The 24,442-nt window shown below is 47.1% G+C and overlaps 4 protein-coding genes across 7 annotated transcripts; 1 reads left to right on the top strand and 3 right to left on the bottom strand.

Moving 5' to 3' along the window:
• The first annotated feature begins 224 nt into the window (after window positions 1-224).
• LOC105701869 (ribonuclease Z, mitochondrial) lies at window positions 225-4,320 on the top strand. Of its 2 annotated transcripts, none has more exons than XM_012428996.2 (7): window positions 225-243; window positions 434-678; window positions 743-1,484; window positions 1,588-2,003; window positions 2,107-2,508; window positions 2,593-2,936; window positions 3,029-4,320. In XM_012428996.2, the coding sequence occupies exons 2-7, from the start codon at window positions 457-459 to the stop codon at window positions 3,459-3,461; spliced, it is 2,559 nt and encodes an 852-aa protein (XP_012284419.1). In that variant the 5' UTR covers window positions 225-243; window positions 434-456; the 3' UTR covers window positions 3,462-4,320. The 2 variants fall into 2 exon arrangements, with proteins under 2 accessions (XP_012284419.1, XP_012284418.1); XM_012428995.1 differs by having other exon boundaries at window positions 234-340.
• A 247-nt stretch (window positions 4,321-4,567) lies between these two features.
• Window positions 4,568-14,606, bottom strand: LOC105701871 (protein singed). 2 transcript variants are annotated; one of them, XM_012428998.1, is made up of 8 exons: window positions 14,470-14,606; window positions 8,859-9,037; window positions 8,550-8,793; window positions 8,317-8,450; window positions 7,850-8,145; window positions 7,108-7,268; window positions 6,056-6,523; window positions 4,568-5,976 (listed from the first exon to the last, which is right to left on the bottom strand). In XM_012428998.1, exons 2-8 carry the CDS (start codon window positions 8,919-8,921, stop codon window positions 5,771-5,773), a joined length of 1,572 nt encoding a protein of 523 aa, XP_012284421.1. In that variant the 5' UTR covers window positions 8,922-9,037; window positions 14,470-14,606; the 3' UTR covers window positions 4,568-5,770. The 2 variants fall into 2 exon arrangements, with proteins under 2 accessions (XP_012284421.1, XP_012284422.1); XM_012428999.1 differs by lacking the exon at window positions 14,470-14,606 and adding an exon at window positions 13,599-13,669.
• Window positions 14,607-16,053: 1,447 nt separating this feature from the next.
• On the bottom strand, window positions 16,054-19,862 carry LOC105701599. Its single transcript, XM_012428462.1, has 8 exons — window positions 19,410-19,862; window positions 18,453-19,147; window positions 18,175-18,387; window positions 17,619-18,105; window positions 17,281-17,554; window positions 16,747-17,205; window positions 16,583-16,662; window positions 16,054-16,493 (listed from the first exon to the last, which is right to left on the bottom strand). The coding sequence occupies exons 1-8, from the start codon at window positions 19,860-19,862 to the stop codon at window positions 16,383-16,385; spliced, it is 2,772 nt and encodes a 923-aa protein (XP_012283885.1). The 3' UTR covers window positions 16,054-16,382.
• Window positions 19,863-20,632: 770 nt separating this feature from the next.
• LOC105701882 (CCR4-NOT transcription complex subunit 10) lies at window positions 20,633-24,313 on the bottom strand. Of its 2 annotated transcripts, none has more exons than XM_012429014.2 (10): window positions 23,672-24,080; window positions 23,228-23,550; window positions 23,045-23,151; window positions 22,793-22,944; window positions 22,511-22,710; window positions 22,156-22,447; window positions 21,682-22,029; window positions 21,492-21,601; window positions 21,330-21,408; window positions 20,633-21,256 (listed from the first exon to the last, which is right to left on the bottom strand). In XM_012429014.2, exons 1-10 carry the CDS (start codon window positions 24,078-24,080, stop codon window positions 21,201-21,203), a joined length of 2,076 nt encoding a protein of 691 aa, XP_012284437.1. In that variant the 3' UTR covers window positions 20,633-21,200. The 2 variants fall into 2 exon arrangements, with proteins under 2 accessions (XP_012284437.1, XP_012284435.1); XM_012429012.2 differs by having other exon boundaries at window positions 20,634-21,256; window positions 21,682-22,038; window positions 23,672-24,313.
• Window positions 24,314-24,442: the final 129 nt, after the last annotated feature.

Below are 24,442 nucleotides of genomic sequence, written 5' to 3'. Positions count from 1 at the left end.
CAAGACTTCGATGCATGGAAAAAATAAATTCAGAGAAGGTTGAACTTGTTTAAACTAAGGGTAACACCGTTCCGCAAGCTAGCTGCGGAGTAAAATTGAATTAAAATTAAGTTTCTCTTTCGACCTCTGTGCCATTTCGTTGTAACTATTATGATATCTTGCACGTTGAAAATCTTAGGTTATGGACACTCGGTACTCGCTACACTCTCCAACATTATGTTTTTAGGTTTATGGTTGTTTAAGGTCGGTTTGTTCATTGCTTCCACGTGGTATTTAATGACGACACCAGTGTCAACAATTACAATGACAATAGTACATTGATTTTGGCGAGAGAATTAAAGTCTGTATTGTTTGCTCTGGTGCAGTCGACATGGCAATTTTATTTGTCTCTGTGTAATTTTCAAATAAGTTTCCTAACCCTACTTTCTTTTAGGTGGCAGAAAAGTAAAAAAACGAATGATTGCTAAAGTACCGTTCCTATTAGGAAAATCCTTTAATGCTGGAGGTTATTGCGTGACCAGATTCTACGGCAAGTGGCCAGGGGAGTTGCGAGAAGCATTAAGATCACCACGGTATAACCCCATGTCAAAGGACACTCGTATAATAAATATGCAAAGAATCAGAGAAAAACTAAAGAGAAAGATTTCAAAACTATCTCCTGATGTATTTTCGCTGCAGGTAATACAATTATTCACGTATGATTGAAATTTTATATGTAAAGTTTATATCAGTGGTCTTTTAGGTTTTGGGATGTGGAGCTCCAGGAGCAGCAAGAGCATTATACGTAACGACATCTCATACTAAATACCTTTTTAACTGTAGCGAAGGCACTCAAAGACTAGCTTATGAGCATCGGTGTAGGCTGACAAAATTGGAACACGTTTTTGTAACGACACCAACATGGAGTAATTTTGGTGGACTCCCAGGTGTAGCTCTAACCATTCAAGCCAATGGCGTTCCTGAATTAACGATACATGGGCCAAAAGGAACTGCGGACATACTGAAAGCCATTAAAAAATTTGTTTCATTAGGCGATTTGTCTGTGATTGCAGCTACTTGCGATGAACTTGAGCCTTATGTAGATAATGCAATGACAGTGCGTTATGTGTTATTAAAGAAATCTGGAAATGAATTAAATGAACCAGCTCCAATAAGGGTATTGTCAGTAGACGATACAGATTACTATGCTCATGAGGTGAACGTTTACAAGAAAGCTCGTTTAGAAAAGAAAGGTAACAGGAAGTGTGAACAAGTAGTTCCTGTTTCAATTCTTGGAGGACGTATTGTTGACTCCATGGCATACATTTGCAAATTGCATCCCAGGTCTGGAAAGCTCTCCTTAGAAAAATGCGTAGAAAAAGGTGTGACACCGGGACCATTATTCGGAATGCTAAAAGCTGGCAAAGACATTACACTTCCTGATGGTACTTTAGTGAAGAGCGAAGATGTATGCTCACCCTCCTTGCCAGGATCAGTATTTATTGGTAAGACAAGGTCATTAATTCAAAGTTTATGAAGAAGATTTAAATACTTATCAATAAAATAATTTTATTCCAGAGCCTTGAAACATGTAATTTTTTGTTTTAGTGGTTGAATGTCCATCGGAGGAATATCTTCCTTCTTTATTGAATAATTCAGAGTTCAAAGGATACCAAGTAGGTGCCAACGAAGAAGATGTGGCCTGTTGTGTTGTACATTTTACACCATCTGCAGTGATCAACACACCTGAATACAAAAGTTGGATGGAAAAATTCCCACCAATCACAAAGCATTTATTAATTAACGAAGACAACGATGGCATAGGTAGTGAAGCAGTTCACAGGCAACAGCATAAATTGCATTTAATCCATCCAGAACTGTTTCCTTTAATCGATGACACTGGGTTTAAGATCGAGGAACCTGAGGACTCAACTGAAAATGCTGAAAATGACGGAAAAAGTGTCACTGTCAAGAAGGACGAGAAAGCCGAAACCCTTCCGAGTACTGAAAAAGAAAACCAACTCGTAAGAATTTTTATGAAGCAACCATCGAAACGCATGATAGATATAATCTTGGGCAAGCTCTTTAAAAACAAAGCGAATAATCACCAAAAATTATTAAATACAGGTAAAAATTGGAGAAGCATCATCAATTCATTGTGCAAAAACATTGCACACTTTTCACTTGCTTCCACCGGACGGTTTAAATACAGAGCTTGAACCAGTTCTCCAACCGAAGGCTTACATTCAGGAGGCTCTCGAGAGCAACGAGTTCTGCGACGCTCTAGCGGAGTTACAAACCAACATCGGAGCTATGACTAAGTCACTGGGAACAATGGAGCCCTTTCCTATGGTCGTTGTACTAGGTACTGGGTCTTGTATACCTAATAAGACCAGAAATACTAGTGCTATTTTACTCAGGATTGATGAGGATAGAAGTATATTATTGGATTGTGGAGAAGGTACGATAGGACAGCTCTTCAGGTTTTATGGAAGATCCAAAGTGAATCACATTCTCTTAACTATCAAGGTTCGATCCCCAATTTTATGAGCTCAAATATTACATGATTTAAATTTCATGTCCGAACCATGACTATTAAGATATTATTCGCAGGCCGTGTATGTGTCCCATTTACACGCGGATCATCACATTGGATTAATTGGATTCTTGAAGGAAAGAGAGAAGCTAACCAAAGAACCTGTTTTTCTGCTGGCCCCGCAACAAATCTCTGCATGGTTGCCATACTATCACGCGAGGTTTGAATTAATCCTGAACAACTTTCAACTGATTCACAATGCAGATCTTACGCTGAATTACCACAACGTTAGTGCAAAAACCAAGATGAGTCTCTACGAAAGCCTCGGTGTACAGAACATAAATACAGTTCCAGTAAAGCACTGTCCATTTTCCTTCGGCATTAGCTTGACTCTGGGAAATGGTCAAAAAATCGTGTACAGGTATAATTATACATTATTCACAATTTGACATATTATTAATTCAAAGCTGTAGAATAGATATTTGGTGGTAACGTGAATTCATTTTTTTTCAGTGGCGACACGATGCCCTGTGAGGATCTGGTCCATTTAGGTCAGGATTGCAGTTTGCTCATCCACGAGGCGACCATGGAAGACGATTTAGAGAAAGAGGCCTTATTGAAATTGCATTCCACCACTTCTCAGGCAATTAATATGGGGCACCGAATGAATGCGAAATTCACCCTCTTGACGCACTTCAGTCAACGATACTCAAAGATGCCTCGTTTAACAGGACCAGAGGGCGATCTTGACCTATCCAATGTTGGAATTGCCTTCGATTACATGCAAATTAGCCTCTCGCAGTTGCCTCTCCTTCCACTGTTCTATCCCAGCTTGAAATCGCTCTTCTCGGAGTATACCGAATTACTGGAGGAACGCGCCAAGAAACGGCAATACAGGAATAATCACGAGAATTTTTTGGGTCAGCGATTAGAGGAAACGCACTGACCGGTGTAAACAATGGATATGTAAAAATCAGATCACGTGTAAAAACGAAGCAAGACTAAGTCGGACGTGAATTGACAAAATAGAGTACGATGAGAATCCACGCTTCAACGACTACAAACCCGTGTTAATTGCAATACGATCATCGATTGTAAATAGACTGGGATGTACTGTAACATAGTAACTTGCCCTTCCAAGGACGCGAATCGCAGGACGACCTCGAAGGGATGTGGACAAGGCTTGGCAGGGCGAGAAACACACCGAGGGTCGCCAAGCAGTTTGATCGATTAGAAACTCTGTTTTATTACTTCTTGTCGATTTTCAAACCGATTACGAATTTTCTTTGCCACTCGAAAGTGACCAAGGTTTTGCCCGAGGGTCCTGCAAGCAGGTTTATTCTGCCTCTCTACTTACCGAGGCATTCGCGATAGGTAAAACTTGCCGAAGCATCGTATGGGAACTTGGTACTTGTCCGACGTGGTGCGTAGAGTTTACAGAGTCCTTACGAGAATTCCACGGGTTTGCGCTTCACTCTCCCTGTGGTTCTCTCCTAGGATTACACCGTCGCGTACCTACCACGTGTAATTATTAACGACGCTAGAAAATAAAAATATTCTATGTACTACTTCCTCCTATTACTCGTTACTAATACGTGGCGAGCTGTCAGCGCGTTCCAGTGTCGTTCAGGTGATACGAAAGGGTCATTCTATACATATGAAACGTCAAAATGTACCAAATTTTCCCCAAACTGGATGCACCGAGTCATTTGAATCTTCGTCATATGATCATGGAGGTCCAAAGGAAGAACGCGGTGCTCATGAAATTTCATTAAAAAAAAAAAAAAAAAGTATTCTTTGTTCTAGTCTAGGCTAAATAAAAGATATTTTTTTTTTTATAAATAAAATATCACGGGCATCGCGTTCTTCCTTAGGGCCTCCATCATCACGTGTTGAAGTTACCAACGATTTGGTGCATCCAGTTTGGAGAAAAGTTTTATAAATTTTATTGCATTTCATAAATATAAATATATATAGAATGACCCTTTCATATCACCTTAAAGGTGCGATACGAGGCCGCACGACCCATTGGCAGGACTGTTGGACCAAAAATCGGGATGTTATATATATTTACACAAAAGTGCGAGACCAGGTCTCATATAAAAGACGAGGCGCGTGGCCTCTCGTAGAAGACGCCGCCAAAGTATAAAAGGTACAAAAATTCCTTAACGCTCAACAAACGCGTCAGAAGTCCCGGGTAACTCCAAAGACATGATATACGAGTGCGTTGGCCTTTGAATCCTCGGCGACGTTTTTTTCTCTCGGGGTTTGCGAGACACGACACAACGAAACGCTAAAGCTTCTCCTCGGTTATTCAAATCTTTCTCTCCTTCGATAGGTAGACTCCTGCTCGAGCCCTAACGAGACCATCACCGACAGACTTGCGCGAAGCGACGATTATGCGAACGTTCACCCTGAAGTGCGTATAAAAGAGTACATACATACATATATATATAATATATATATATCTATATATATATAAATATATCAAAAAGAGAAGTTGCATCGAAACTGGAATGGATCAGGTCGAATTCCGAGGCTCTCGACGAGAAGGTGCCTAGGGGTTCTCGAGGAGTCTGACCCAGGGACGAGCCAACTTCTACGAATTAATAATAATACTTCGACAATCCAGACAATTCCTCCCCCAGGGATAATTCATGAATATCAACCCAGCAAACTCCTCGCCATCGCGCCAGACAATTCAAGGAGGTCCAACCGCAGAACTGACCACTGAATATCGCAAACAGAGTTCTCTGAGTTTACCACCCTTTAGGACGTACTTAATATATTTAAGAGACGTGAAAACAATATATAAAATTAAGCTTTCGATATTTTACTCTGTTTTTTTTTCTCTCTTCAGACGAGAACCTATTAGCAACATTCAATGGGTCAGCACTCGTCGTCGGACACCTCCGCCAGGAATTGATCAACCAATCGACGATTCGTTGCAATTGAAAGTCCCTACTGCTGCGATATTAATGAGGGGGAAAAAAAAATGAAAACAAGCAGGCTTAGCCCCTGGGCCCGGGGATGCAGGGAAGGTGCTAAAAGAAGCCTTTAGAAAAATCCTGGATCCGACCCCGAGGACGTCTTTGTATGCTGTCCCGGGAGAATCCGCGACTTAAGGGCGACTCAATGGCTTAAGTACGAATCGATACGGAGATAGGCGATTCTCCCGAAGGTCGCCAGGTGACTCCGCCGCGGTAGGAGGCAGGGGAGCTTAAACGGGCCGTCGTCAAAATGGAAATGGCCCTGTTAGAACTCCCACTTTGTGGCGGTGTCATAGTCGGTCTCCCCGAGGCGAAGGGCGCCGTTCTTCCCGGCCGTCAAGTAGCGTCCATCGGTCGACTTGATGCAGATCCTGGAGGGCTCCCGGAGCTCCAGATAGAACCCTTCGGAAGGTACGTCCGAGTCCACGGTGACGCCTTCGCCATCGGCATGCCAGTACTTCCCGTTTTGTCCTAATGGTGACGGTCGATAATAAGTATATCTCCAGTTGGTGATATCTCCAGCATTACCATCAAGAGGGAAGATACGAACCTTTGAATCTGACGATCCCGCGTTCGCAACGCTCGACGCGAATGGTCTCGTATCGAGCCTTGTTGCACTCGAGTTTAGGACTCGAGGCACTCTTGGGCCCCACGAAGCCTTGCTCGCAACGAAGGACCAGCACGGGTCTGTTCATCAAGTAGAAATAATACTTGGAAGCGTCGGAGTCGCCGCCAGAAGGTGAGTCCGCGTTGGCGTAGAGGTGTCCGGAGCGTTTGGTGGCGAGGAACTTGCCATTATTGGCCCGAAGGGCGACGGTTCCGTCCGGTTGCCATACCAGGTCGAAGAGGGCATTCGAGGAGCGCTTGTGCTCCGATGCTTGGATACCTCCACCTGCTTCCAGGCTCCAATAACGATCCTGCATGGTGCGCACGTACCATCTCTTCGTCGCCCGATCGAACTCCAGCTGGAAGGTCTCGTGGCCTGATATCTCATCCTGATTCGCGGTGACATCGACGCCTGCAAAGAACGCACCGCAGATTTCTGCCGTTTAGTCGTTATCAATAGATTGCGGTAGCTAGGCCTATCTCTTTCCGCGCAATGTAACGAACGGCCATCGCTGCGACTAAATTGTAGCAAGTATAAGAACAAATACCGAACCCAGCAATTTCAGTCCAGCCGGCGATCCGGCTCGGATTTCTCCCGACGTTTGACACGAGCGAAACGACTTTTGTCGCCGCCGCAAAGGTCCGTTCTATTCGCGGCAAGTCAAAATGGAAGCGAAGAAAAAGGGAAGGGTAGAAAACGAGGGTCGGGGTGGGAAGGAGAGGGAAAGAAAGAGGGAGGCCAAGAGCCTTCCCTTCCCACGTGGCGGGACGTAAACACAGCCCTAAAGGAGGAATGCCGATTAATATGCCAAACGGACCGACAGAGACAGAAAGGCGAGGCCCTGGGAATTTATAATGCGCCGCGTTTCCGGTGGTGACACGCCGCCGGATTTGTCCGATTTTTCCTGCACGTCCGAGAGAGCCATACAAAGGGAACGAGAGGAAGAAACTAAGAGGGAGAGGAACGGCGAGCTTAAACCAGAGAGAATTTAAGACCTTGCTTGACAGAGACGTAACGCTGGTTCAGAGCGGCCACGAAGGAAGCCTGCGGCAGGGATTCCTCTAAGGAGAACAGCTCGTCTCTCGTCACCGTGGTCGATCTCGACTTCAGCACAGCCTTGCTCCCGATCGGCGCCAAATAAGCTCCGTGGATGTCCCTGAAAAAGTCGACGTCAATTAAAAAGAATCCTTGCAAGCCTAGTTAAAGAAGTCCGAGCGGACTGGGGGATGCACCCGAAGAGGCAACAAATATTTCTCGAAGAAGGAGCCGAAGAAATTTCAGCTCCTCCTTTTTAAACGGAAATCCTCCCCCCGCCGGTTGGCCCGCAAACTATCGCGCCGACTCCACGAATCGGCGCCCGAAATAGCTGGCCTTCTCTCGGTCGGTCCCTCTTCGGCATCCGTGTCACGAGAGAATAGAACCAGTGATAATGCACGGGGCAATGTCGAACCGTTCCAGGGCCTAGGCAGCGAGGGTTCCCGCCATCTTGTCGAGTCGTAAACCCGTCACTCGGAACGATCTATAAATCCTGAGGAATCCCACGGGCCTCGGCAACGGAGCGTGCTCTCTTTTTCGAGGCCCCATCCCAGATTTCGTGTAAAATATACCGTCCAAACCCTTCACGGAAGACGTAACGGAGGTACCCTCCTACATGCGTATCAAAAAGAGAGAATATCCAGAGGAAGAACCTGATTTTTTCTTCCTTTCCTCGGTAAATCAGAAATCGGTAGAAATTACCGAAGAGCAAGGAGACCGGCGTGGAACTCGGCAGCGTAGAGGCAGTCGCGAGTACAAGTATCCAGGAGCTTTCCATCTCGTGCCAGATACTTATTGTTGCAGGTGTGAAGAGCATAGTGTCCGCCTTCGGTCCTGGCTTGATCCCCGTGGCCATCGTCGTCAGAGGAAGACCCCGGTCGGAATTCCAGGGTAAAAAGCGTGTCCTCGCCCCAAGGAACGGGAGCATCCACGTGGATCTCGTCTTGCGTCGCGCTCAGATGAGCGAATCGCTTGCGACCAGCTGATCGCAGATTCACCTGGAAATCAATTCCGGAACGTCTCTAACGACTCCTGGAGAAGGCCCGTTTTAACGTCCGGTTCTCATGGCTCGGCCACCTCATGCATTATTTACAAGCTCTCTCTCTCTCTCTCCGTCTCTCCCGGTTCTCTAGGAGTGTCGTCTACTCGTAGACATTAGGGATAATTACCTGGGGCCTCGCAGCCAGGTGAACGAGCCAGTACTCGGCCTCCCCAGGAACCTTTGCGGTGCACTTCAGCTCGTCCTGACTGGACCCTAGGAAGTAGCCCCTCTCGATGTTCCTCAAGGCCCATCTCCCACTCCCTGGGGTAGTTCCAAAGAGCAGGAAAAAAGTAAAGATATCCGTCCTCCAGGAATAATTGCATTACCATAGGTTAACCGATTCTTTTCCCAGGAACCTACCGTCTGAGGCGAGCTGTATCTGGAAAGAGCATCCATGAGGTAGCTGGTCCTCGGTCTCGCAGGTGACGTTCCCAAACTGGTCGACGGCCAGATATCGGTCCAGGTGAGACCGCAGGTAGACCTGTTGCTCGGAGCCCTCCAAGGTCCAGAGCTGCTTCTTCTTCAGGCTCGCCCCGTTGGCGTTGATTTTGAAGCCGAAGGTCTCGGCGGTGAGGTACTTGAATTTACCGTTTATGAGACCGACCTACGAGCAAGGATACTTAGAAAATCAGGACACCGAGGTCTAAGAGACTATGTCAGGTCGCATACCGTCCACCCTGGCCTGCACATATCGGCCTCGGCGGGGACAGGTTCGGAGCCGTTGCTCTGCATCCTGACAACTCGTAGATGAGCCTTCGGGTCTGGACCTCCGTCCACGGTGGAAGGACTCCGCGAAGCCGGGGATTTCGGCGTTTGATCCTGGGCTTCTCGTCGCTCACGGGAAATATCTGTGGGCAAAATTTCACATTAGTCTCCTCTACGTGTACCTCGACTTAGACATGGTGGAGCGCCGCCCGACCGGGAGAACAGGGAGGCAATATATTCCCGGTGTGGCAGGGAGTCGCCGGGAAAGGGAGGTGTCCAGGTCTTGCCTCTCTTTCGCCGTACGCACGTACAGATTGGTAGGAATTATCGATCCCCTCGGGTTCCGAGGGAAGCCCGAAAATTCACCGAGGGAGGGCTCGTCCCGAATTTCTGGTGACCCTCCACCGGCTTCGTCGTTCCGCCCGAGAAATCCTGCCAATATACAGGCTGATACAAACCGTGCCCGACAAAGCGACTTAAAAAAGACATTCGTTTAAAAATAAAGGGACAGAGGTAAAGGTCGCCCGGAAATTCTTTACAAGCTCCGGAATTAAATCCGGACCGCACCCGATTGTCCTCCCCAGGGGCAGAAATCCTGCAGCGAGGTCCACCGATCGAGGGATAACCTCTCGGAGGGATCTCCGGAGGAGGAAAACCGGAGTAACGAAACGATAAATCTAAAATAAAAGGCGGAAGAGGCGGATCGTCGGTGTCCCTAGGAAATGGTCGGAGAGCCTCTCGGCAGGAAGTGGTCGAGACTCGTCGGACTGCAAGGCTCGGAGAGCTAACGGTTCCGACATCCTCTCCTTCCCTCCCGCAGGAGGGAACGAGAGGGAACGCATGTCCCGCGGTTTAATTCGCAACGATCGGAGCCGAGGACCGAATCGGCCGACCGCTTCTTCCTCCTGGCGGATCCAGTCGGGACGTTCCGCTTCATGAGTCTTGGATCTCATTCCAAAAGGCGATCCGACGTCGACCTCCAGCCAGGATTTCCTCGCGTCGATCTACCATCGACATCCCAGGAGGAGTCGACCCTCCAGGACCTTCGGAACTGACCTACGAGGCTCGGGAAAATCCATGACGTCTTCCGGACTTCGTCAGCTCCTGGGACACCTCGACGACCTCCGTCTTCTCTTCGGCTTCTGCTCGACGTCTCCTAACTATGTATTCCTCTCGCGGGCGCACATCCTCGCGGCTCCTCGCAGGGCCCCGCAGTTGCACGTTGCACTTCCCGAATGCGCCTCCTCTCCAAGGAGGGAAAGAGAGAGGGAGAAAAAAGGAGCGGAAAGTCGAGAGCCGGATTTCTGAGCCGCGTCGAGGAGGCTTCGACGACTCGACCAGTCTAGACGCTCGCCGACGTCTCTCGAGCGGTCCACCTTTCTCTCCCTTTCTCTCTCCCATCGCCTTTTCTCGGTTTCTCTCCACCTAGCGATCTTCCCTTACGAATCTCCTGGTGGCAGGACCTCTCTAAAATAAAGATTCCCACATTGAGGGAAAAATTTCACCCCCTTCGCCGGCAAGTCTGCCGACGAAACGTTCCCTCTCTGGAGCGAGGCCCGCGTTATCAAGCTTTTCTCTCCCACCTGTCGCGCTTTCATGATACGCACTCTTTCCTCGTGTTCATGTCCTCGGGAAATTCCACCGCCCCACTGTCTGCGGCATTCCATTTAATTCCATTTAATTCCATTAAACCTCCCTTTGAGCTCGATAAAAACCGGCGGGACTCGGTGATATCAGATAGAACTCCTCTCTGGAGGCAGTTCCACTCGTTCTTCAGGGTATTACGTAGAAATCGCGGACTAAAGGCGTAAAAGGTAAAAGGTACGCCCTGGAAAAAGGAGACAAGGCGAGAGAAATGATAAAAAAGTCATCAATTAACCTCCCGGTTTCCGGGATCTCGGCTTTCCGCTCGCTAGAACTGTCGGTCTTTCTTCGGCAAACCCGTTAAGGGGATGTGAAAGTGGCATCCGAAAGCTCAGTCGTTCATAAAACTTTTCAACGAACTGGTTGTCTCAAATCGTTTCATGCCTTAAACCGTGAATATGGAGACCCTAATATAGGTCCTGAAACTCGTGAAATTTCATTTTTTATAAACAATTTTTAAAATACCTATAAATAAATTTGAAAAGACTTGAAATCTCATGAGTTACAGGACCTTCCTTATAGTCTCCCTATTCACGTAGTGAAGTTTCAAGCTATTCGGTAAACCGCGTTGGCAGATAATTTTTATAAACGAAACCTCTTCGGTGCCACTTTCACATCACCTTAAGCGTCTCTCCCTCTCTCTCTCTTTTTCGGGCTCACGAGAGCCACTTCGATGAGCGCTCATTATTCACCCTCGAGTTCCACGAGTTTCTCGGCATTCCAGAAGCCCCAGAGCGTAGATGCGCATCTCCCTCTCTTCCTCACTTTTAAGATTAATGGCAGCGACGTGGCTCTCTTCCTCCTCGAAATTGTACGAAAGGGAGGAAATCTCTCCCGCGTACATCATTAACGTATCTTAATCGCAAACGCGATTTCCTCTCTGCGAAAGGTCCTGCGCCATATCAGCGCAGCTTCCTTCCTGTTTCCACGTTCACGTGGATCTCGAGAACCGCGCTCCCCGTTCTCCGAATCCTCGGCGTGACGTCAAGGACTCATTTCGAAGTCTCGAACGGTATAACCAGGCCCGAGCGAACGGTCGATTAACCTGGCGGTAGTTTTCGAGAAATCCCAAAGTAGAGTCGGAATCGCCATTCCGCGGTTTACGGCCCGATTGGAAGTCCCCCCAATCAGGAGAGGTCGTTTCCAGGATCGAGGCTAGAGACCGGGGCAAATTTCCTGCCGCATATCGGCGAGGCACACTCGCTAATTCCCCGACCGTTAAGGCGATGTGAAAGTGGCGTCGAGGAGATTTTGTTTATAGAACTTTTCCCCCAGCTCAATTTACCGAACGGTCTGAAATTCTACAACATTAAGGCGATGCGAAAGTGGCGTCGAGGAGATTTTGTTTATAGAACTTTTCCCCCAGCTCAATTTACCGAAAACATTAAGGCGATGTGAAAGTGGCGTCGAGGAGATTTTGTTTGTAAAACTTTTCCCCCAGCTCAATTTACCGAACAGTCTGAAACTTTACAACGTGAATAGGGAGACTATTAGGAAGATCCTGAAACACATGAAATTTCAATTCTTTTCAAATTTCTTTATAGGTACTTTAAAAATTATTTATAATAAATTAAATTTCACCAGTTTCAGGACCTACCTTGGGTCTCCATATTCACGTTTTAAACTATGAAACGATTTGAGACACCCAGTTCGTAGGAAAGCTTTATTAACGATTGAACTTTCGGATGCCACTTTAACATCCCCTTAAAGGCCGCCGACCCATATCCACTTTCGGCCAAAACGGTCGAGCTTCTTGCTCCAGACACCGTCCGTCCCTTTCCCCCGTTGACTTACACAACCTGGGATAAAAAAAGGTAAACCAGAGGTAACGCCGGCTAAATGCCTGCTCTTGCTTCTAACCGAGCGTCCGCGGTAATAACTACAATTATCAGGAAACTCGGTAGAGTTTCGCACGCCAAGTACATTTAAAAAGCATGCGCGAAGCGGCATCGGATACTTAACGCCAAAGTTCGGCCCGTCGATTCGATAATTATTTCTTCCCTCCTGAACAAGAGAACTCATTATGGAGACTCATGTTTGGCACAATGAAAGTACGTTCCGTTTTGTAGAGCCTGTAATTTTTCTTTTTTTCTTTTTTTTTTTTTCCTTCAGATCTTTTAGAGCCATCCGCTATATGCTACGTATTATGCTACCCGAATTGTATCCGGACTCAACCGAATACATTTCCGCTCGCCATTCTGCCGTTCCCCCTATTCTCTCCTGAAAGAGGGAACGAATCCTTTTTTAAGCCCCTCGCCTTCGATTTCGTACCCCGGAACCTGTGACCGCTTCGAACGTCGCCGTTTAGGGTAGTTTCCGGTCGTTTTCCGCGGCCTTCCCCCTCGATAAAATCGTCCCGCCAAGTCTTCACGCCCTCCCCCGGCCACCCCCAGCAGTGCGTCGATAGGGCCGGGCAGAGGCGCGTCTAGGTGTGCGTCGAAGTCCGTGGCCGGCGAGTGGCGTCGGTGCGCGTCCCTCGGCCCCACCCAAGGGCTGCGCCGTGAGTCAGCTCGCGTGCGCGAAAAAACCCACCCCCGGCTCGTGCCACGGGGGAAGAGGGAGGGAGGGAGGGAGGGGGGGGGGCTGGGCTCGCGTACCGGCCGATCTCCCGGCGCGTCGATCCGTGGCCGGCCGTGACCCTAGGCCGGCGTAGCTCCGAGACGCGCCGGTGCTCGAGAAATAACTCATTCCTCGCGACGGCCGATCCGGAAAGAGAAAAATAGAGAAAGACAAAATCCCCAGGGGACGGGAATTACGAAAATAAGCGAGCCGAGAGAAAAGGAGAGCCTTGAATTTACGCGATATAATAGAGGTGCGACGTGGGAACGTCTTTTCCGGGGAACGGTTGGACATCGAATTACAAGGTTTATCGGTATACCGACATTTGTGGTGTCGGGGGTTAATTCGGTGATTATTTACGATTATTACTCCATTTATAGACGGTACAGAGAAGTCGCGCGGTTTTGGACCAGTTCACTCTCTGCAGGGAACGGTTTGTAATCGATGCCAATGTCAAGCCGAGCTCCCGTGCGGACTCGGAGGTTCTCGAAAGTGACTAACCTATCCCGAGGGACCCCTGCCGTCGACTCGCTCGAGCCGTCCCAGGGTCTCGGCTTGACGTACGCACGTAAATACACGCCCAGCTGAACAGCTTCCCTTCCCATTCACAAGTGCGCCCCTTGGCGAGTCTTCGTGCTCCCTCTCTCTCTCTCCTCGCTCTTACGCTCGCGTATGCGTCTAGCACCGCGCATGGAGCGACGTCCGGATAAGGGTGAAAATGGAATCCCGGGTGCTATCTCTCCCTCGCCACCGAAACGCCCTCGACTTCCTCCCGGGCGGATAAGGCAGGTCGTCGCCGTGCCAGCCGAGCAAGGGATGGGTCGGTTTCGATCGGTCTCCGACCCGCGCCGGTCGTGAACGCGGGGCAACCGCGTCCTGGAGCCTAGGGAAAAAATCTGGACTAAGATTTTAGGATTAAAAAAAATATTATATCCGACGATCTCACGTCTCGGTTCCTCCTCCAAGGTAACGCAGGTCGCTGCAGGGTCGATTGGACTAGGGATGGGTCAGGGTAGGTAGATCTCCGATCGGAACCGACCCTGACCCCTGCTGCGAAACGGACTCCTAGGTCTCTATACAGCATCCTCTATACAAGTCCTGGATTCCTGGAGGAGAGGAATTTCAGGGACCCTTCCAGGAGCGGATTTTTAGTACAGATAGGAATACAATGATAATCGACTGAACTTCGAGCGACGCGTCACCAGGAGTCGGACCTACGATGCCGTCCCTCGCCCTTGTCGCTGACGAGGCTCTCGTCCGGCCTGGCATCGCCGAGGACACCACCCCGTCCCTCTCCTCCGCCTCTCTCTATTGTTCTCCCGAGGGCGACGACCGCGACGGCGCAGCAGCTTGGACCAGGATTGGCACTCACCTGTGCACCGCAAGGACGATCGTCCTCGGGACGACGAGGCGCGTCAGGAAGTCGTCGTCCTCCGACCCGACCTCGAGCAGCCACACAAAGAGGGTATACGTCGGTGGAGAGATTGAGGGATCCTCAACGTACTCCGCTTGACGTCTCTCGCACTACTGCGCCCCGCAGCGGCGCGCCGGGGTCGCAACGCGCCCGGCCCTGCGCGCGCATCCCGCCTTGTGGTGGGGGTAGATGCGCATCGATTGGAGGAGAGGGGAAGCCGGCCGGCGCGCCGTCGACGCCGACGACGCCCGGCGTCGCCGGGCCGGCTGCTCCTCACATCAGAGAATCGAACGTTTCATCGATATTCCGATATAAAAAAATATTCGAGCGAAGGAGAAAGGCAAAGTTTGGGAAACTAGGAGGGAATACATGGAACTTCGTCGCAACCTTTACGTTAATTTCTTTAAAAGAGAAGAAGAAAAAAAATTCACTCGCCTTTTTATACCCACATCGATCGGTCAACGATCGATCAAACGTCTCCCTCTTGATAAGGCGAATTAGCCCGCCTCGGATCGGATATCGAGTCCCGGTCTTTGGAAAACATTTGAAGGAATGCCGGCCGGTTCAGGTGCTTTCCGGTTGCCGATTATGAATTAATCGCAGGTGGAAGGACGAATCGGAATGGGACGCAGAGGACACGTGGACGTTATCATTGAAGAAGGATACCTGGTAACGGTACGGCGGACTCGTTGCTAGATGACAAGGCGATTGTACCGTTTCGTCTGCCTAGGCGAGGATTTTCAATTTCACAGTATCGCCGGTAAGAGCGGGGAAAAAGCCAGCGGTCGATTCCGGAAAGCGACCGGTATTTGTTCGCCCCTTGTGCAAGTAGCAGTTCCCCGAGTCACGGTTTTCGTTACAGCGGTACCGGAGGTTGTACTTCGGCGTACGGATTCGTTTCCTCTGCACGAACCTCCGTGCCGTTAGGAGGGCTCAAAACCGATCTTCTTCCCGAGGTAATCCGCGACCGTTCCTCGAGGTCGGCGCAAAAAGACCGGCTTGAACTTCGACGGATCCAGCCTCGCTCCGGGATGGCTCCGAGGATTTCCATAACGAAGTCTCGGGTTGCCCCACAAAGGTGTGAAGCACTTTCCGGCACGCCAAAAACACGTGTCCCAAGGTGGAAACATTATTCCCGCGAATAGAAGCAACAATGGAGGGCCTCGAGCGTGGCCGAGGGAGAGGAAGAGGGACCCCGTCGCCATTCCGCGTAATGGGATATTTTACGTGTCGGAACTCTACCATTTTACATGTCCAAGAGGACACCGGATCGAACGGTCCCGTAATTCTTGAAATACTAATTAAACCTGCCAAGTATATGGCTAATTGGGTGGACGTCCAGAATTTAATGTTATCCCATCAGACACGAGTCGACTCGAAGCGTGTCTAATTGGGACTTCCTGTTCCAGAGGCATCTAAGCGTGCCTCTCTTCCGCCGTCTTCCGAAGCGAGAAGGAAACGTAAAATGCGAACTCGAAACCATCCAAACCGTCTATTGCGCAAATTTTCTCTAACCGTTAAAATAGAATAAGCAAGGGAACGCATTGACCTCTCCTCCCGGCGCATTTCGGTGAAAATGTACAATAGAGCTAGGAGCAAAAATGCTTTTTATGTCGCGTGCCGATGTCCAAGCGAGTTTCGAAATGAAGCATCGCAAGGTGTCGCAACCAGCTCGTTAGAGAGCTGTGCAAGGTGCGATTGTTACAACCTGTCCGGCAGCGAAATCCGAGTCGATTCGGCCAATGGGAAGAGGGCCACTCCACGAGAACCGCCGAGCATTCCGCGAACCGGAAGAAGAAGGAGAAATGTCGCAACAGCCAAATGTCGGCCAATTTATCCGGCAAGTCCTTAAGAACGTCCTCTCCATTGGTCTATTTACCGCCGTACTCCTTCCCAATAGGTCGTTTCTTCCTCCAGGAGGTCCTCGGCGGAGCGTCGCAGCCTTTTCGAAACAAAGCCAGCGCCTTTGCGTAACTCGGCACCTGTTGGAAAGAAATCGACGGATATGGAGACGTGAGATGCAATGACTCGTTACGAAATACCTTGAGAAGAGGAAGTCGAGGATATGTACCAAGGTCTCCGGTTCACGCTCCGCCTGGACCGCCCCGACGCGTGGCGTATCGTCTTCCTCAAGGGTCCTTCCTTGCGTTTCTGCGGCGGGAAGAACGGTTCTTGTTCAGCTGAAAGATCAACGGAAGCACGAAAGCATCGGAGCCCATCTTGCGGAAGCATAACCTGTTTGATTTCCGGGCTCCTCCAGGTTCTCCTTCGACCGCGCGCAGGAGGAATTCCTGGTTTCCTTTGGAAGAGTGACCCTGGCCCTGGGAAACGTCTCCTCGGCTGGCTGACTCCAGTCCTGGGAACTCACGGACACCTTGGACTGCTCTTTGGCGATGTCGCAGGGTCTCCTCTCGTCGCATCCGTCCTTTCTTTCGAGAGATGCTCCCAAGATGTCTTGGTGCTTGTCCACGATTTCTCGGCAGAACGTCACCCTGCCGCTCTTGGTGCACTGATCAGGACGCTCGGTGTTTCTATAGGCGTGTCTCAAGGGTGTTCCAGAGCTCTCCTCCTTGAAACGAGTCCTTTGACACGAGGGTCGAGTCACAGGATGAGGGACGTCCTCCTCGAGCGCCCTCTTTCCTTCCGGAAGGACGCCTTCCTTCTTCTTGTCGCGTTCCCAGGACTCTCCTACGGCTAAATTCATGCACGGATTGCTATTTAATCACCAAGTCGCGTTCTTCCTTTTTGTACTCTTTAACCTATCCAGACCTCGTTCTTGAGGAGGGTGACTCGAACGACAACAGGAATTCCTTGCTCCACTGGGCTGGACGTTGCGATGATAAAAATTCGCTCTTGCAGGGCTCGGTGTCGATTTATTTTTGCAGCAACGGCACACACTTCTACATTCATTTCTGGAAAGAACTTCGTGGTTCTGGAAGGTCTGCCGAGGTTGACGTTCTCCAAAATGGCCGCGGTTCCGTGGGTCCTCTCGATGGCCACCGCCAGCAAGTCTTTGACCGTGACCGGCTATATTCTGCGGTATCTGAGTAAAGTAATTTCTTCAGAAAGAAGAAAGATCATCTGAAGAATCGAGGAAAAAAATTTACCATGCTTTGATTTCCAGGAATCTTCGGATCCTGAGGACAACAGGAGGGTCGCCGTCGTTCCTGGAGGTTTTGGGCACCGTGGCATCCTTGAAGACGATAAATCCCGCAAGGACTTTGATGGCCTTGGGAATCCTGAAGAGCTTGATCTCCGTGAAGAACCTCCGGGCCTTGAAGAGTCACTTGAGGAGCCTGGAATCCCTGAGGGCCTTGAAAACTTTGAGATACATCCAGCATACATTTTCCAAAACCTCCTGCCTGGATGGCCACGGTTCTTACGGACGGTCTTTTGCAAGTTTTTGACGTGGGAAAACGGTCCCTTAGCTTCCAAGGGGGCTGCAGGACTTTGGCCACGTCTTCCTGGGCTCTAATAAATGCAGATTTTCCGAGGAACCTGTCCTGGTGCACGAAAATCGTTGCAAGCTCTTCGGTGCATCCGGTGCTTTGTACCGCAATGTTGCACGTTCTAGACTCCTCGTGATTTTTTAACCTGAAATAAACAACTATCAGACTGAGATTACTATTTTTTTTTTTCTTTTTTAAGGAAGGAAGAGTCAACCCTATTTGAAGGATCTTCTTTGAATCCTGCAGGATGGGTACTTCCTTGTCATTGAATCCGGGTAAAATGTTGGTGTCTTCTTCTTCCTCGACCCTGGGGAGAGTAGTAAGAATCCTTTGAAGAAGATACGTTTCTTCTAGGACCCCGATCCTCATCTCCCCTTCTGGAGGCTCTGGAAGATCGTTCGAATTCGCAGGAACTGAATCGGCAACTCTAGAACGTACTGAAAGTTAATTAAAACGCTCAGATAATTATCTCGGAGAACCTTTCATGTTCACCTATCCTTCTCTGTGACGTTCTCCAGGATTTCTCGAGATACCTCGGGACCAGGGTGTTGAATTACACTAGGTTCGTCTTCAAGTTTAAAAGAGCTGCTTTGACAATTGGAAGATCTGCACTGTTTTTCCAAAATGGTCTCCCATTTAAAGGACCGAGTCTTCAAGGTCTTCTTCGGTGCTTCTATATCCGACTTCGAATTATCATCACCCTGATTTAATTCCTTCCTTTCCGAAGCACGATCGTCGTCATCCTCCTGAGAAAAACCAGCAGAATTTTCCGAAGTTCTTTGGACCTCTTCAGCATCCTCATCTAAAACTGGAGTTTCATTTTCCGTCGAAATTTTGGATTCCATATTTTTTAGGACCGCCCTGGTCCCATTATCAAGTTCCTGGTCATATTGTTTGGACGTCACAACGTCTTCCGTATCTTCAGAATTTTCTAAAAGGATTTTCGTAGTCCGCAAGGGTTCCTCGTCTCGTGTTAATGTTGGCTCTTCCGGATTCTTGAAACCGTCCCAGGACTCGTCAAGGTCTCGACTGTTATGTAATTTCAGGGACTCCGATACGCGCGACAATCTTGGACTCGACAACATCCTCAAGGTGACCAAGTTCTGGGCCTGCCTTGGAGTCTTCAAGACTACCAAGGTTTGTCTTGATCTTGGACTCTTCAAGATCTCCTCTTCTTTAACCGGTAGCTAGCAGAGGTAGGTCCATACAAGTTAAAAAATCACGGCAAGGAGAATGAAAAATAAATACCGTCTACAAAAGCATACAAGGAGCGGTTTCTTTTATTCGTATAATAATTAATTCCCACCCCTAAACACTTAACATAGCATATATCATGATAAATATAAATAAGAAAATATAAACATATGAAAATCTGCCGTACTCGCAAACCCGTGTAAATTTCGTCGCCGTGTTCTTCGAGGCTTAATGGACATTCCCCGAAGAGGATACCTTTTCCAAAGCCCTGTCTTCTACCGGGACGTCGCCGCAAGATTGAGCCTTGAAGAACGGCGAGCAAGGAGCACTTCGAGGCCTCTGAGAGTCGCCGGAACTAAGAGGACCAAGTTCGTTCTCCAGCTTGGAAGTCGCCTCTTCCGGGTGCTTCTTCATCGTTGGATTTGAATCCAAGCCCACCTCGGAGGTCTGCTCCAGAAGATCCACCTGTTGCTTACTGGTCCCCGGTCTGGGAGAGTCCCCTGCGAGGCTAGACCCTGCAGAGCTGGACTCTTCAAGGCTGGAGCTCTCCTTCGAAGAAGGATCTTCCTTCTGCATAGCCGCCGATCCTTGTCGTCGAGATTCCAGGCGCTTTCGAAGTTTCGCCTCGATTTTCGTGCAGGGCCAGCTCGAATAGTCCCCAGGTTTGTGGCGGCCTGACATCAATTCGTTGAACCAGGTGTTCTTCATGATTGCGGCGTTTATTTCAGAACCGCAGGATTTCACGGAGCCGCTATCTCAGGATGGTGATCAGGTCGAGAGTGATTAGGTCGGTTGACAGGATGACACGTCCGAATGTGGTGTGATGGAACATGAAGGACTCCTTTTCTTTCCCCCAACATAGACGGTCGACTATTTCTTGTCGATAACGCGAACAGCGGTATCGATCGACTCGGTACTTTGAATTTCAGCCAATGATATCTCAGTGAGAGAATTTGGGAGACATTCGTTGATTTCGAAATCCCTTCAAGCTTGAGGTGAAACCTCCGATTGATTAGAATTGCAGATTGCACGGTATTACCGGTAATCGACAATTTCCAACGAGGGGCTAGAAATTGCTCCGTGTACACCTAACGATCGTCCGGATAGATTTTCACGGTCTCGACGCCCGAGAGGTGTTACATGCGTAAGAGTAAATAGCCTTCGCACACACGCACCGAGTAAAACCACGGTAAAACCGGTGAGCATCGAGACGTGAGTTCGCTGACCGGTGAGATACATTAAGCAGAGTGGTACCGGGGGGAAGGAGCATGACCGTGACCGAGTTGCACCTTAAGAAGAAAACGCAATTCGCTCCGACCCGAAAACCTATTTATCGAGTATATAGGGTCTTAATCCCCACTGACCGCCAAATCCGTATTACTTTAGCTCATTAGGTAGTTAACTAATAAAACGGACGTTGCTCGCCAAGAAAGTCCTCGCGGTTGATTACCCAGTCGCTGGGTTATCCTATCTTATAAAAATTATAATCAATCGCGTGATTCTTTTTTACCTAGCGGAAATTTATTTCACAAACTCTCTTATTTTATTCGGGTCGGTTGAATGTAACTTATGCGTGTACCACGAGAACGTGAAGCGTCGTTGCCAGACATTAGATTTGCCCCAATAAATCCTTAATGTGCTCCTCGATGCAGTCTAAGATCCAGTCCCGTTCAGGATAGCGGCGAGATTAACGGTCCATCCGTGTATCTTCCAATCGGCCAGCATTCCTAGAAACCGCATCCAAAGAATCTTTCCTCCAGTCTGGACGTCGTGCGTATCTTTGCTCCTCAGCTAGACGGTCGGTGAAATTACCCCCCTTCGTAACAATGACTTCACGAGACTTACAGCTGTGCATTAATTTGTTTTCTAGCGTTTCGAAAGGGCTGAATTTTGCTGGCCAGAATTAGAATCTTAGGATTATTTTCTAGGACTAGGAAAAATTGTAGGAAAGAAGATACTTGACCTGGGATATGACATGAGAAAATACGAGGTTTAAATTAATTTTCTAATTGGTATACAATTAAAAAATCCAATGTGTTTAAGATCTCATCGGTACTGTTGGCAATGTTGTTTCACTATCGATCTTGAAATGTCCGCATGGCCTGGAAAACAATGCTTACAATGCAATACAAGCTTAGAATGCAATAAAATATTTATAAAGCTCCCAATACTTACCCAGTTGTAGTTCTATGTACAAAGCCAACATTATCACATGTATCGGTACATCACAGTCTGGACCCTTCGACATCCAGACCTGAAGAAGAGAATCAGTGTTAAGAGTTACAGGAATATTGTATAAAAATAATTTATGACGTTTGTTTAAAAATTCTCATCTACCTGTTTCAATGTCTCGCTCGATTTATCGAGTTCTCCACGTACTGCATAGGCAACTGCTAAATTATATCGAAGGATCGCTTTGCCAGTATGAAGGCTGGTCGGATACCAACCTGTCAAAATAAATGGAGATAAAGAACGTTCAATGGCATTGTCTTAATGAAATAAAAATATTGAGATATACTCTATGTACTTCTAACTGGTTTCGCTGTGTTGTCTTCGGTTCTGTCTTTATCCTTATCCAGCGTCTCAGGGATTGGAATAAATGTATAGAGATCTTGTATATTATCAGGTTTAAGATATTCGATAGCTTCACTGATCTTATTCAAGAAAATTAAACTCTCTGCAGCATATAAATGTCCTAACAATTTATATGCTCCAGGCAATTTGTTAAGACTAAGCAAAGACTTAGCATGTTCAAGAGCGATCACGTAGTCTCCAAGACATAATGATATGTAAGCACTTGTTGCCAAGACACTGATTTTTAAGTTCAATGCTTCCACGGTTGTTGCTTGGGACACTTGAGTTGCGTGTTGACCACCTAAGGGAACTTATAATTAAAATAGACTGTTATAGTATTTGTGCAGCGATGGAAAGATTCCTATTTGAATAGTTACATTGCACTATAGTAGCCTAACTCTCTAGTAATCGCTAAATAACCGCTTACCTAAAGAATGTCCTGGTGTAAGAGACATCGATACTGTCTGAGGACCTGCCACTGGCGTCATCGGCAAATTTAATTCATTGTTACTTGGTAGTAAGAGAAGAGCGTTTTTTAAACAAAGCATTCCGAATTCCAGGGTAGGCTGTGGAATTGCGTAGGATAACCCTTCGGGATGATACTTTGTTTCTTTAGAAAGGGACGACGCTAGGATGATTTTTCTGTATAACCCTGTACCAATTACTTTTTGAACCAGATCCTTACGACGCTTAGGTATATTGAAATCTACCTCATTCGTCTAAAAAAATTTAGCAAACTTAGAATTCTGCATTTTACCTTATCGAAAAAATATGAAACTTACAGGTTTGTAACAGCTAACACAGCATTCGGCCATTCTTAGCCAGAGTTTAGCACTATTATGCATGCTTTGAGCTGCTTCCGTGAAGCAATCAAAAGCTTTGGTTGGCTGACCAGCATGAAGAAGAGAAACTCCTAAACTGTACATTAATTCGTGATATCTATTTCCACCCAAGGTATACAATAGCTGAGAAGACAACGGATCTAGAAGGTTTGATAAATGTAATCAGTTGGACCTGTGTAGAAAACGCAATTTCAGAAAATAAAATATTGAATATGAAAGTACCAGTATCCTTAACTTGTACACTTTCAACGGCATTCTTATTTTCTTGTAGTGCTTTTCGCAGATAAAAACAAGCCAGATTAAGTTTACCCATTGCATGATGAAGACATGCCATATTATTATAATATAAAACAGCTGCAGACTCTCCTTGAATTCTATAAAAATCACAGCATTAAAAGAAACAATAAAATTGATTCCTTATATTATAAAAAATAATTATACTCAAATTGAGAAAGTCACAGAAAATTATTATACCTGTACTCTAGGTTTTCATTTGTGATGGAATTTAAAATTTTAACAGCTTTCCGGTAATTCCCTCTTAAATACTCAAGGTTTGCTTTCAGGAAGACAGTCGAAATATCCTAGACAAATAATAGTAGGTTAAAACTAAATTCAAGGAGCTACCCAAAAGGACTTCGGATATGCAATAATACTCACAACAGGAGTACCCAAGGAAACCAATGTTTTCCATTCCCTTTTGCACAGCTTTAACCGATGCGTTATAAGATATATTCTAGCTTTGTACTTTAGAAGTTTTATTCTAAACGCATCAGTAGCTGCATCAATGCTATCTTTCTTTTGTTCCTTTTGTTCTTTTATAGGTTTTATAGCACCTTCTTTTTCCGATGTAATTTTAGACATATCAGTAGATATAAATTGACTCTCGATATAGTTTAATAAGGCCAAAGCGGCATCTGGCTGTTCAGTCATCAAATGTAATTCAATTAGTAGCAAACAAACCTTGTGAGCCAAACATTCCTCTAAAAAAACATAACGGTATAATTGAAAATTCAGCACAGCTCAATTGTGTAAATAAAAATTATAAAAATCATATTTTAAACTCTAATTTGGAATAATTTTCTACATCGTTAGCAGACATACCCATTGGTTCGATGAAGTTGAAAAGTCTATTAACAATTTGCAGAGCAGCATCATATTGTTTGGTATGATACAGTAAGACTGCTTGATTATATCTCATGTAGCATTTCTCTACGTAATCGACGGCATCTGCAGCATCTGTACTGGATACTTGACCGCATATTGCATTCAAACTCTTCCGGGTCAACTCTGTTTTCTTTAAATCACTTTTATAGTATTCTACTATAACTTTATTATGCATTACCTTAAGATCTTTCGGTCTCAAAGCCTCTAACTTATTCAAGTAGGATAAGCACATTGTGTAGGATCCCTTTTGAAATTCTGCAAAGGCATTCTGAGATAACTCTCGTTCCTGCTCTGTAATAACCATCGCTCCTGAATCTTTATTTAATGTTTCCGGCGAGTCACCCATTCTTTACAGTTATGAGTTAGAGGTTAGAAAAACAAATTTTTAAGGTTAAAAGTTACATTTTTTCAAACCCTCTCTAGATTTTCATGCGTGCTGTACGCATTTAGCATTCATCACATTTTTCATAGACGCCTTATGAAAATCATTTGGATACGTATTTGCTTTCTTTCTGAATAATATATTCACACTCATTTGACAGTTGATGACTGACCAGAGAAAATCAGTAAATTACCAGAGATGAGTTGGGAGATTGCTCACGGGCAGGATCGTGTGATCGCATCCTGTGCTGCCCTCTGGTTTCGTACGTTAGCTTTCACCGTTTTTTGCCCCCAAGGGCGGCGCAACGAATTTCTGATAGGAGCTCG

Source organism: Orussus abietinus, unplaced genomic scaffold (genome assembly GCF_000612105.2).
Source record: "Orussus abietinus isolate OABI.00-Male unplaced genomic scaffold, Oabi_2.0 scaffold30, whole genome shotgun sequence".
NCBI classification, from domain to species: domain Eukaryota; kingdom Metazoa; phylum Arthropoda; class Insecta; order Hymenoptera; family Orussidae; genus Orussus; species Orussus abietinus.
Note: the sequence above shows the minus strand (reverse complement) of the source record. Positions and strands in the feature narration are given on the sequence as shown.

Coding starts and splice junctions, on each gene's coding strand:
- LOC105701869 (XM_012428996.2), top strand. CDS start 457: ATGATTGCTAAAGTACCGTTCCTATTAGGAAAATCCTTTAATGCTGGA. Junction 679..742: donor CTGATGTATTTTCGCTGCAG/GTAATACAATTA, acceptor GTGGTCTTTTAG/GTTTTGGGATGTGGAGCTCC. Junction 2,004..2,106: donor CTGAAAAAGAAAACCAACTC/GTAAGAATTTTT, acceptor TATTAAATACAG/GTAAAAATTGGAGAAGCATC.
- LOC105701871 (XM_012428998.1), bottom strand. CDS start 8,921: ATGCAGAGCAACGGCTCCGAACCTGTCCCCGCCGAGGCCGATATGTGC. Junction 7,269..7,849: donor GCCGGTCTCCTTGCTCTTCG/GTAATTTCTACC, acceptor CGACTTTTTCAG/GGACATCCACGGAGCTTATT. Junction 6,524..7,107: donor TTACGTCTCTGTCAAGCAAG/GTCTTAAATTCT, acceptor CGTTCTTTGCAG/GCGTCGATGTCACCGCGAAT.
- LOC105701599 (XM_012428462.1), bottom strand. CDS start 19,862: ATGAAGAACACCTGGTTCAACGAATTGATGTCAGGCCGCCACAAACCT. Junction 17,206..17,280: donor TCACCCTCCTCAAGAACGAG/GTCTGGATAGGT, acceptor GCATGAATTTAG/CCGTAGGAGAGTCCTGGGAA. Junction 16,663..16,746: donor GGAGCCCGGAAATCAAACAG/GTTATGCTTCCG, acceptor TTCCCGCCGCAG/AAACGCAAGGAAGGACCCTT.
- LOC105701882 (XM_012429012.2), bottom strand. CDS start 24,080: ATGGGTGACTCGCCGGAAACATTAAATAAAGATTCAGGAGCGATGGTT. Junction 22,711..22,792: donor TGTACAAGTTAAGGATACTG/GTACTTTCATAT, acceptor CAAACCTTCTAG/ATCCGTTGTCTTCTCAGCTA. Junction 21,409..21,491: donor CGAGCGAGACATTGAAACAG/GTAGATGAGAAT, acceptor TCTCTTCTTCAG/GTCTGGATGTCGAAGGGTCC.